Source organism: Mycetomoellerius zeteki, unplaced genomic scaffold, assembly GCF_001594055.1.
Source record: "Mycetomoellerius zeteki isolate Tzet28-1 unplaced genomic scaffold, Tzet1.0 scaffold119, whole genome shotgun sequence".
NCBI lineage: Eukaryota > Metazoa > Arthropoda > Insecta > Hymenoptera > Formicidae > Mycetomoellerius > Mycetomoellerius zeteki.
In genome coordinates, this window is record NW_017256116.1 from 819,789 (window position 1) to 830,612 (window position 10,824).

The 10,824-nt window shown below is 33.7% G+C and overlaps 1 protein-coding gene across 2 annotated transcripts in view; it reads right to left on the reverse strand.

The window, feature by feature from the left end:
• Positions 1–226: 226 nt before the first annotated feature.
• The window catches only part of unc79 (UNC-79 domain-containing protein), an 18,202-nt gene continuing 7,604 nt past the window's right edge, over positions 227–10,824 (reverse strand). For both annotated transcript variants that reach the window (XM_018460507.1, XM_018460498.1), the window contains 30 exons: positions 10,345–10,493; positions 10,082–10,239; positions 9,703–9,884; positions 9,328–9,529; positions 9,025–9,219; positions 8,783–8,896; positions 7,902–8,050; positions 7,622–7,743; positions 7,142–7,373; positions 6,784–6,925; positions 6,504–6,702; positions 5,887–6,157; positions 5,503–5,729; positions 4,890–5,344; positions 4,735–4,824; positions 4,435–4,611; positions 4,231–4,319; positions 3,858–4,111; positions 3,651–3,764; positions 3,430–3,570; positions 2,965–3,119; positions 2,656–2,750; positions 2,280–2,531; positions 1,922–2,149; positions 1,634–1,795; positions 1,354–1,526; positions 980–1,241; positions 735–875; positions 509–631; positions 227–421 (listed from right to left, as the gene is read on the reverse strand). In XM_018460507.1, the coding sequence (XP_018316009.1) occupies positions 233–421; positions 509–631; positions 735–875; positions 980–1,241; positions 1,354–1,526; positions 1,634–1,795; positions 1,922–2,149; positions 2,280–2,531; positions 2,656–2,750; positions 2,965–3,119; positions 3,430–3,570; positions 3,651–3,764; positions 3,858–4,111; positions 4,231–4,319; positions 4,435–4,611; positions 4,735–4,824; positions 4,890–5,344; positions 5,503–5,729; positions 5,887–6,157; positions 6,504–6,702; positions 6,784–6,925; positions 7,142–7,373; positions 7,622–7,743; positions 7,902–8,050; positions 8,783–8,896; positions 9,025–9,219; positions 9,328–9,529; positions 9,703–9,884; positions 10,082–10,239; positions 10,345–10,493 (5,442 nt within the window). In that variant the 3' untranslated portion in view covers positions 227–232. The remainder of the gene's footprint in view (positions 422–508; positions 632–734; positions 876–979; positions 1,242–1,353; positions 1,527–1,633; positions 1,796–1,921; positions 2,150–2,279; positions 2,532–2,655; positions 2,751–2,964; positions 3,120–3,429; positions 3,571–3,650; positions 3,765–3,857; positions 4,112–4,230; positions 4,320–4,434; positions 4,612–4,734; positions 4,825–4,889; positions 5,345–5,502; positions 5,730–5,886; positions 6,158–6,503; positions 6,703–6,783; positions 6,926–7,141; positions 7,374–7,621; positions 7,744–7,901; positions 8,051–8,782; positions 8,897–9,024; positions 9,220–9,327; positions 9,530–9,702; positions 9,885–10,081; positions 10,240–10,344; positions 10,494–10,824) is intronic.

The following is a 10,824-nucleotide window of genomic DNA, read 5'->3' on the forward strand; positions in this document are numbered from 1 at the left end:
GATTGGTTTAGAGATTGGATTATGGAAATGAAAAGTGTTTGAAAAATTCAATACTAGGTATAGTTTAAATTTAACGATTTATTAAAATTATTTAAAGTAATTATAATTTAAAGAACCACTTCTTATATACCTCGTTTTGTATCTTCAACACTATTGATCAATGTGAAATCTTCCACAATTTCACAAAGTAAAATCTCGTAAAGCTCGTTTTTAAATTCCTCTTTCCTTTTTTTTAAATAGAATAGAATTGCGTAGCGGTAGAAGATTGCATTTCTATTTGGCCCATCTTAAACTGTAAACGATGTAACCATCGTAAGAGTATCGCATTTGATTCTCTTCGATTAGAAACGAAATTTTCCGCCATTTTATTCGGTGGGAAATCGCGGCAATTTTGCAACCGCATTTGTAAATGTCCTGGTAGCTAAAAAATGAAACAAGCCAACAATTGGTCACTGTACTTTATCATTCTGTTCCGATTGTTCGATTTTATCTCCAATTCTGTTCTTACTTGAACATGATGAGAAAATAATATAGCATTCCATAGAGGTAGTAATTTGCTCAACAGAATTGATCCGCATTCTAATAAGGCTTCTAACAAGCTTAAGAAATGCAAGTTAAGCATTTCAGAGAGCTAAAAATTGAATTGTTTCTTCATGTTGTTGCTTCAAGCTTATTTCGAATGTCAATTTAAGCAGATAGAATTTAAATAATATCGAATAATATTTTGTACTCACAGCTTTTGAATAGGAAACGAGTTGCAAAATACATGGCGTTATCTTCCCCCAAAATTCTAACAAGATATTCATGGTGACATTGTGGCTCTCGCTGTTTGTTGCATTATTCTTAGACATTTCTTCCAAATACATTGTCCAAAGCTAAAGTCAAAACGTAATGCTTCGTTAATGCAAATTCAGTAGAAACTATAAGTGTAATATTTCACAACCTGTATCAAAAATATTATAATCTGAAATATAAATACTTGGCAAAGAATGAACGCGTGGAAGAGCGAGGACATGTGAAGGACCGAGGTTTTTGATTGTTCTGGAAACCCCGAGAAAATGACTTGTATGTGATCTGCGATGTGGCAAGATACTTCTTGAGGTATCGGTTGCGCCAACGGTACCGTTGAATGAGAATGACTGTTATTGTTGCCAGTATACATTGCTATGTGCGTAAGTGAACCCAGTAACAACCAGGATAAGAGTCTGATGTGGCCAATACAATCGACGTATTCACGAGCTCTAAAATGTTCACGTAAATTCAATTAGTTCCTATAATTGCATTAATTAGATAAAATATTATTAGTGGTATAAAATACAAAAGAGATGACTAATAGTGATAAAAATAGCTTACCCTTGTTGTATAGACGGTACGGTGTATAACCACGGTAAGTAACGAGCTACGGCTCTGTTCTCTCTATTGTTGCCTCTCGTAATTTCTAAAGCTACGTATTGAGCAAGGCCACACTTTAACATCCCGCCTATCGTGTCCTCGTTTAATCCTGCTTGCATACCTTTGTTATAACTCTGAGAAAGGAAAAGTTCTTTAAGTGACGAGGAAAATTAATTTCGCAGAATCTTATTAACTATAATAGCGATTGATTTAGCACACGTGTGCGTATTAGATGTATTACCTTGATCTTACTTAAAGTATGAAAGTCAGTTAAAAATTCGAGGACATCCGATAACTGATTCTTTAAAGATTCAGAGGCATTCGTATTATAGATCGGCGACATGTCTGTCTGAATATTATTTTCCATTGCAACGACACTATTAGGCAAGGATCCTCCAATATCCTGCATCAATTACTTATTATTAATATTCCTTTAATTTGTCAGTTTTTAGTTATAGACTAATTAAATTATATCTAAAGTTTAAATTGAAAAGCTTGACGTAATTTTATGAATATTACAATTACTTACTTGGAGCACAAATTGAAGCAATAATAAAAAGTTGGAGTCCGGTATTGTAATTTTAAATTTAATGGCCTGAATTAATTCGAATACAATCGTCCTTCCAAAAAAGTGTTTGTCACGATCACGAGTAAATCCTCTATGGCACAAATAGCACAAGTCCGTTAAATAATTATATTGCAATGTTGAATTTTGTATAGCGTAACTTAATATTTTGGAGAATGGATCCAGCATTCCCTAAAAAAATATTGAAATACAATATTTAATTAATTAGTAAATTAATAAATAAACTATACATTAATTTCTTTTAATTAGTAATCTGAAAACAAGAAAGAAAAATCTCATTTAATTTTACTGATTGAAGTACCTTCGATTGTTGAATCCCTGGAACCTTTAATATTGAAATCATAATTCGTAAGAGAGGAGTAATATCCTCGATGGAAGGAAGCATAAGAACGAGTCTTCGAAATAATCCATCAAACTGTGTCAGTAATCCACTCCATGTGGCCGCAGCAGGACCCAATCCTGCTTCCAATGGCAAACAATCCAAGTAACATGCTATATTATATAATATTATTGGCAACCGTTCCAGCGGCAATGACTTTTTCATGTTTAACGTCTAAAATTGAATTTTACAGGATAAAATTTATTTTTTTATACATTCTAACGTAAAAAATACACTTAGCAAATTACAAAAACAATTAAGAACTTATTTTTTACGCGTAACACTTAAATTTTCTTACCTCGAGCAACAATTGCAATGGCGCGATTGGATTTAACTCGTTAAAATCAACTAAGGCTTGCGCAACGCTTTTGAAGAACTGCAACCTTGTCGTTTCTGCAAGTTGAAAGAATAGAATGTATAACAATAGATAACAATAAAAGAACTTACTATTATTTGAAATTTTCCAGGGAAATTGACAATAGCTGTATTCGTAAAATATGCGTGACAATTACCAGAAAACCTTTCACAGCATGCACTCTTATAATAAAAATTTCAGAATTAGGAAAATTATTTGAATTCTATTAATCTATCAATATGATATTCTTACCGTTTAAATGAGTCTGAAACATTTGCATAAATACTCCATTAGGTGCTAATTGATGAAGAACGCATCTGAGAAATTGGTGCGCTACGCTGACCGCACCACCTGGGAGGTGCATATTCGTTTCGCTTTGCCAAGGATACATTGCATTAAGAGCAACCCTAGTACACACAAGTAATACATTAGTACTTTATTTCATCAGCTTCAAAATATGGTAAAAATATCACGGTTGTGTCTCGGCGCTAAGAAAAACGCATAACTTTTTAGCGCGAGACACTACAGTGTATCTTTACGCGGAGCGGTGAGTTTTCCGAGATCTCGATTATTATATCTTAATAATGGCTGTGCCGATCAAATTCTATGTATGGTCGATCGATAGCTCGTAACCGAATTACATAATGAAAGTGCATTTATTTTTTTTCTATTTGCCCTACGAGCGGAGATATTGTAACAAGTTCTAATAATATTTACTTGGTAACCACGCCGAGTATTTCTGGTAATAACGGTGCCGCTAGGGATGGCTCTCGATGAATAAACGTTCCCAAAGTTATTATACACAATCCAAGTTCTTCATCGGAGTATTCTTCTCTTATTATTCCGCACTCCGAACATCTGTAGTAATGTTATCGAATCAAATTCAGTGCGATGCTAATAATTTGGTTTAATAACACATCTAGCATATTAAATTATACCTATCGTAAATGCAATCGTCGCCGATTCGAAATAAACTTTGTTTTAAATTAAAATCCGCATGATACGCTTGTTGAGAGAAAAAATCTAAATTTTGTTGGACTTGTGGGCCAGACCTATCGAGACAAATATACGCAAATTAAAATATGATATCTGTATTATGTATCATCCGTATAATTTTGTTACAAAAGTACTAATAAGAAATTTACCAGGATTCCATTCGTCTCGCGTGAATAATCATATCTTGATCCGTTATAGCGGTGATTTTCCGTGCTCTGTCACGTTGAATTCGAAATTGATCTTTTGACTTAATCTTCTGATCATAGTCTGCTATTTTCGAGACGAAATCTCCGGGATCGATCGCTGGAGGGGACGATTCCAAAGCCACCTGTTTAATTAGCCTTCTCGGACTTGGCGATCTACTCGAATTAATTTCATTGCACGTCGGTACGAGTGATGTTGACTGTGGATAATAAATAGAAGATATTTTATTTTTACAATTTTATTTTGCCTAAAAAATAATTTTGTGCGTTCGTAGATCACGCGAGATTATAAAAGAATCAATAAAAAATATATTCTTACCACATTATCAGATGTTCCACTATCCTGTTTCATGAGTGTTATATCATGGGTGTCACGTTTTGCATCTTCATTCGATTTATTATTTATATCTAAAAGAGAAATATTTCGGAGTGTTTGATTGTGACAACTTTCGTTAAAACATTACGCATGCGTGAATATTTGTTATCGGCTTATTACTAAGACCTAGGATTAGCACATACAAACCTTCGACATCTGAAATATCGAGAGCTTGACGTACTCGCTCGACTAAACTGGGGAAATCTCTTTGAGGCCCAACCGGCAGTAATCGTTCCGGCGTTGGAAATTCCAGCTGGGAAACGCTATGCGGACTCGTAATATCACTGGACATACAAGTTTCGCTATCTTGGTCAAATGAGGAACCTATAAAATTACAGTTAAAATTACTTCAATCTTTTTTTAGATTAAACAACTTTCCTTCCATTTTACTTTGCTCGCGTTATTAAATATATCTATTTCTTTATCACTTTAAATCATTTTACTTACTGACTGTCAAAATGTCCATTTTTGACAATGGCGATTCTGGAGAGCCATACGTATCTTCGCATTTTAACACACGTTGCGTAGTTCGTGATCCTAATAAAAGAAATTATGTACCTTATTTATTATTAATTAATAAAATAATAATACGAATTGCTTACCAGTCGCTCGAGCTATTGTACCAATGGGAAGCAATCGTTCAACGGTCGGAGTAGTCATTAAAGGTTGTAGACCAGTAGGAGGATCACCTGTTTGCTGTCCATTCTCTGTACTTATGATTTGCGATGATATAGAAGAACTCAGTGCCGGTGAACTCGAATTATCGCTGTTCGTCACTGTAATTACTTGGCAAGGTGAAATCGGCGATGTCGCTGTAATTGTGATCTGTTCCACATGTTTCTGTCTACCTAAGTGCTTAGCGTTCAGAGGCTCGATATTATTGATAGTCCCGACAATTTTAACGAGCGCTTTTTCTTTCTCCTTTTCTTTTTGTTTCTCCTCATCTATTTCCGTCTCCTTTTCCTTTTCTGTTTCTTTCTCTTTCTCCTTTTCCTTTTCTTTCTCCTTTCCTTTATTCTTTTCTGGCTCCTTATCCTTTATCTTTGGTAATTCAGGTCTAAAAATTTATAAAGAAAGAATACAAATATATTTTTTTGATATTAATAAAAATAAATATGTGTGTTATTATTAGTAAGTTGATAATAGAGAGAGAGAGAGAGAGAGAGGAGAGAGCTGCAGAAAGTGAATAATAGCTGGAAAGATGTCCAGTCTTACTTTTGAATATGAGATATACTGGTAGCAAGTGTGAAAGCACTCGATAAATCGTATGTTTTCGATGTGTCTCCGTTGTAAGGTAAATGTCCTTTGCCGTTTTTTGTTGGCATAGCTGTTTTAGGGAAAAGTCTTGGAGGCTCTTGTTGTCCAGTAAGAAATGTGCTTGTTACCATCATTTTCACTCCTTCATATACACTCCATTTCTTTTGAGGACCGCTTTTATTTCCCTGCAGCAAGTGATCACACGTTTTTAATTCGTTCAATAAATTTCAATTATTTCGTATTTTGCCGTAAAAATTTGAGAATGTTTTCACTTTATTTAAAATTGGTTCTTTTTTCTATTATACATTAATTATTTTATGCAGGTTGATTTATAATAGTTACTTGATTAACTTCATCTTCATTTCCACCTAAGAACCATATAGGCTTCGTCACGGATTCTGCCTTTGGCTTATTAATATTTCGATTGTTCGGTTCAGCCGTCCCATCCAACACAATCGACATATGTGGTTCTTGAAGAGATGCGTTTCTGGGAACCGTTTCTTCTAATTCCCCAAGGGATCCTCCACTGCTGCCATGTAAGGTGCTGTCAGATTTTGGGCTCTCAGGAATCGCTGCCAGCTCGGACTCCGTATCATCCGCATTGATCGAATAACTTTGCAAAAGTATTCACAATAGGGACAAATTGTAACATGTCACTACTTATATAGACTACTTAAATAAAGACAGAAGCGTAATAACGTTAACACAATTCAATGCCTCTATTAAATATTATCTAAGAGAGAATACTGTAACAATAAGATAATTGATCGCGCGCTAAGTATGTATAAAAATTATAATAAGTAATCTCTTCTGAAAAAATGCTAATAATTGCTACTAAATAAAATATATATTATTTTCGTTTCTATTATATTTTCATCTATTCTTTAACCATAATCTTTTTCTGTAATTCTTCGTGTAAGAGTACCAACTATTTCAAAGGTACTACAAATTTTATTGACCTGGTAAAATGTTTGTTGAAATAACGACACGCTGGACTACTATTCTCTTCCCAATGAGTTTCCATTTGCCCGTGCATTCCTCCAGGACTGCGTTGATGTACCGAGATTGGTGCGCGCATCGGCGGAGTTTCCGTGTCTATTTCTCCTACCGTGTTTGTTGTCAACTCATGTTCTACTCCGAGCGAGGGTTGAGACACATCTGAAGGATATATAATTACTTCATAATTACTGTCCGAGATACGATGTTCACGATCTTTTAAGCTTGTTTGAATTCAATTACCACGAGATCTCGAAGGCGGTGCACCCATAACTATAGTCGCTGGTATTCTTCTACACTGATGATGTTGAGTATTAAGCGTATTCAAAACTATCTTCACTAATGCTTGAAGTTGATTACACCATGGCTGCTGCCCATACTGACACTAAAAGAACGATTTATAATTACTAATGTGAAAAATTCATCTGTAATAATCGATTCGCGCAAAAATTCGTATATTCTTGTATAATTACTTGCAAAGATACATAGATTTATGCTTATCATACATATAGCTTTCCTAAAAAGGAATTTTGCACATTTTGCGAATTTTATTTTATATATGTACATAATATGTTCATTATTTTTCATATAAACTTTTCACCTTGTATAAAATAACAAGCAAAGACATCAACCAAGACCGCCTGATGTGTGGCTCTAAATACCAAAGGCTGTAGTTCGGTGGTTGATGATCAGTTGGAGGTGTAGATTGCGGAGGGCAAGGACAATATTGTAATATCGCCAAAACTGGTGGCGTCATCAGCCAGCCCATTACATGATTCTGGTCTAATAGTTGTGGCAAATTAGCAATGAAGACGTTAAACGCTGGCGACAACCTATAATGATTCTATTGTTATAAATTTTATTAAAATAATAAAAAACAATAAACGTAAGAGATCTCTGATACAAAAATTTGATGCATAATTGAACACCGACAAAATTGGAAATTGTTCCATTTACTTGATTGCGATATTTTTTACAATCATCATTGTACCCGAGAGCTGTTAAACTATTAATATAATTCAAATGCTTATTTATAATAACTCTAACAATAATTAATACAATAATGTCATGGAAATCTTACCTTAAACGTTGTGGAGTGGTATGGAAAGTGCGCTCTGTCTGATTGTATCCCAATAGAAGATATAAATGCCGCAAGACTATACCCTGCGTTTTCGACATTGGTTTCTCATCCGTCGGGTAGGCCTGATTGAATGACATCAATTTATAAAATTGAACACTTAAGATCGAATCATAAATTAAACATTTAAGATCGAGAAAATGTTTTGCGATTTTTAAATATTTTACGTTAAATGTATATCGAAAGCTTTCTTTTGTATAGATTTAATAGGTTGATGATTTACCTGATCCTGTCTTGATAGAAATTGCATTAAGAGGAAAACTAATAGATGCATAGTTTCTTTATCTGCTTCTTCAAGATCCACAATTTTGTGAGTATATCCTGGCAACGTACTAGCTTCATCGACCATGTTTAAAGAATGTATGTGACCATCTGCAAAGTTTTCCAATATTAATTGCGTTCTATAGTTTGATAAGATTCATCAAAAAGAAGAAATAAGATCTACAAAGTAAGAATATTAATATTGAGTATATTTCTATCTATAATATCTATGTCACTTTTTACAATTCAAAGAATTAATTAGAAATATATGCTAAGTAAATCATAAATTTACACTAAACAAAAAAAAACGCATGCACATCACATATTATCAAAGACTAATTAAAACGATACACGAAGAAAAACTAAACTATTAATTCAAAGCTGTATTTCGAGATTAGGCGAGAATGAAAAATTGTATTTTTTATATTATATAAAGTATACAATTTGTCTTGCTTTTTGTAGATAAAAAAAATCTTCCCAATCAAATCTATTTTACTATTTTATTATCTAAATAAAAAAAGGATAACATTATTTTTAAATCTTTGTTATTACTTGTACATTGCAAAACATGCATTTAAAAGCAATTTATAAGTCCTTTCATAACTTGCTCAATTTGCTTTACGATTTCGAAAGCAATAATCTTCACATTTTAAACATACATTAATAACAGACATCACTAAAGCATTTTTGCGAATTTTGCGACTTGCTACTTACCGTTCGACCTATTCGAACGATCCATCTGGAGTCGATTGCGTTAACATCCGTGTAATACAAACGAGCAACATATTTGCGCGTACATTTATGTCTCGTCTACAGCTACGCAGGCAACACACGCTACTCTACCTGCAATACTGTTATTAGGTGGGGTGGACCCCAACAACTGACCCAGTCCGAATCTCGAGCTCTTCCTTTTCAAGATCGGCGCAGAATACTGTCGGCTGTACACCTTTTCCTTTTCTGCGTGAAAGATGCGGAAAACAAAAGGAGAAAAGTAACACACAGTGTACGACATAGTTTGTGATGTGCGCGAAAAGGCGATAGGGATAAGAGGACTAGAGAAAAGCGGGAACGTTTAGGGTACGTACCTTGCTTAGTGTCTTGTCGAGGTATCATCGACGCGGGTGCGGACATCGTACGCTTGTAAGGCCATTTTGTACCAAAACTCGCACTCAACGTCTTTACGGAACTTGTTCCACTACCGTCAGACTGAGATAACGCTTCATGTGCGCGATGTAATTTCTTCATGAATATTTCGCTATTCATGTCCGTATTTTTTAAATCTATGGCAGAAAAGCTTACTCAGAACGTCGGTACATTTACTCAAGCAATTTTTGAGATATAGCGTAAAATAATATTTATATTTTTCTCATTAATAGGATGATACTAACCGCGCAAATAAGTCACATCCCCCGACTTCTCCAAGTTGATTTGAGCCTCGAGAAATAACGTATCAAATCGATTCAAGAAAAATTCCCACGTTAAGATACGTCGATCGCTAAGACTATTGTGTAGTTGATAAAGCGATTGCAATACCATTGGCCGGTCTACTATTACGGAATCAAATTGTGTTTCCAGGCATAAAATTAATGACTGAAATTATAAATAATAGTTTGAATATGGAAAATTAAATTTCTTATCAAAGATCCAGAAATTATGTATGATATTAGACAATAAATAAATACTCTAATATTGAGAAAACATGATAGATCTTTAAAAACTCAAATTTCAGATAGATGAAGTTTCAAGCACTTGATAAAATTTACCCTAATTGCTGTATCGTGAATAGTACCGAGGTACAAGGTAGCACGCTGCGCAACGTACACATTATTGTCGTCCATACTTGTTACTAAATAACAGAATGCATTTGCTAATGCAGCTTGAAGACTTAATATGTTCCGCAATGGCGTTGAATCCATAAATCTTGCGATTAATGTAACGCGTTCGACTGAAATATAATAGAATGTTAATTTTTTTAAATTTAAGTCAATTAGAAAATAAAATACAGAAATTAACAAATAAAATTAATTAACAGACAAGGGAATATAAAATAAATTAATATACTGTGCTAGAATGCGAAAGATCCCATTAGAATAATAATAAATCAAGTAGTCAACTTATTCATATAATATTATATGTGATTACCCGCGACGAATCTAACGCGCCAATCAGAATTGTGAAATTCTTCTTGTACAAGCCGCCAGAAAGTGTCGGTGCCGCAGGGTAATGTTACACAATGCAATAACAACGGAACGGTCACTTGTGCTATATGCGAATGTTCTGCGTTTAGGAGTTCCCATAAACTGTAAAGGATAATAAATGATTGAAAAGATTAATTGGAATTACGCAAGTTTTGGTATTTAGTCAGGTCCGTAGAAAATACTTTAACAAGTGTAGCTAATACATACTTTTTTATTAATAAATTCTCTTGGCACCATATAAAGAATCCTTGATGATCCTTCACCGCAGTATTAAATGCATCACCATACAAACACATTACATTCAAGCACTGCAGCATGTAGTAAAGAATGTCCGGTTTGTCGATCGTCATTATCTCCTGCAAATAAAATTTTTCGAAAATAATTCTTAATTATTTTAATTAAATAGTTTCGACAATTGTAAAATTTATTCTTGTAGTTATAGGATTATTAATATTATGATTTGCAAACTGATTACTTGAATAGTTACAATCAGCGCGTAATTATCCAAATAAATTAATAATCGTAATTCTGTGTAAATATTGCATACGTATTGTTAGGTCGTTGTAATTTGTAGTATTACAGTACACTCAGAAAAAAAAAAATCCTAAATTTCAATAAATATTTATTTGAATAGTACCAACTAAATATTTATTAAATATAAAAATATATTTATTTAGTATATAAAAA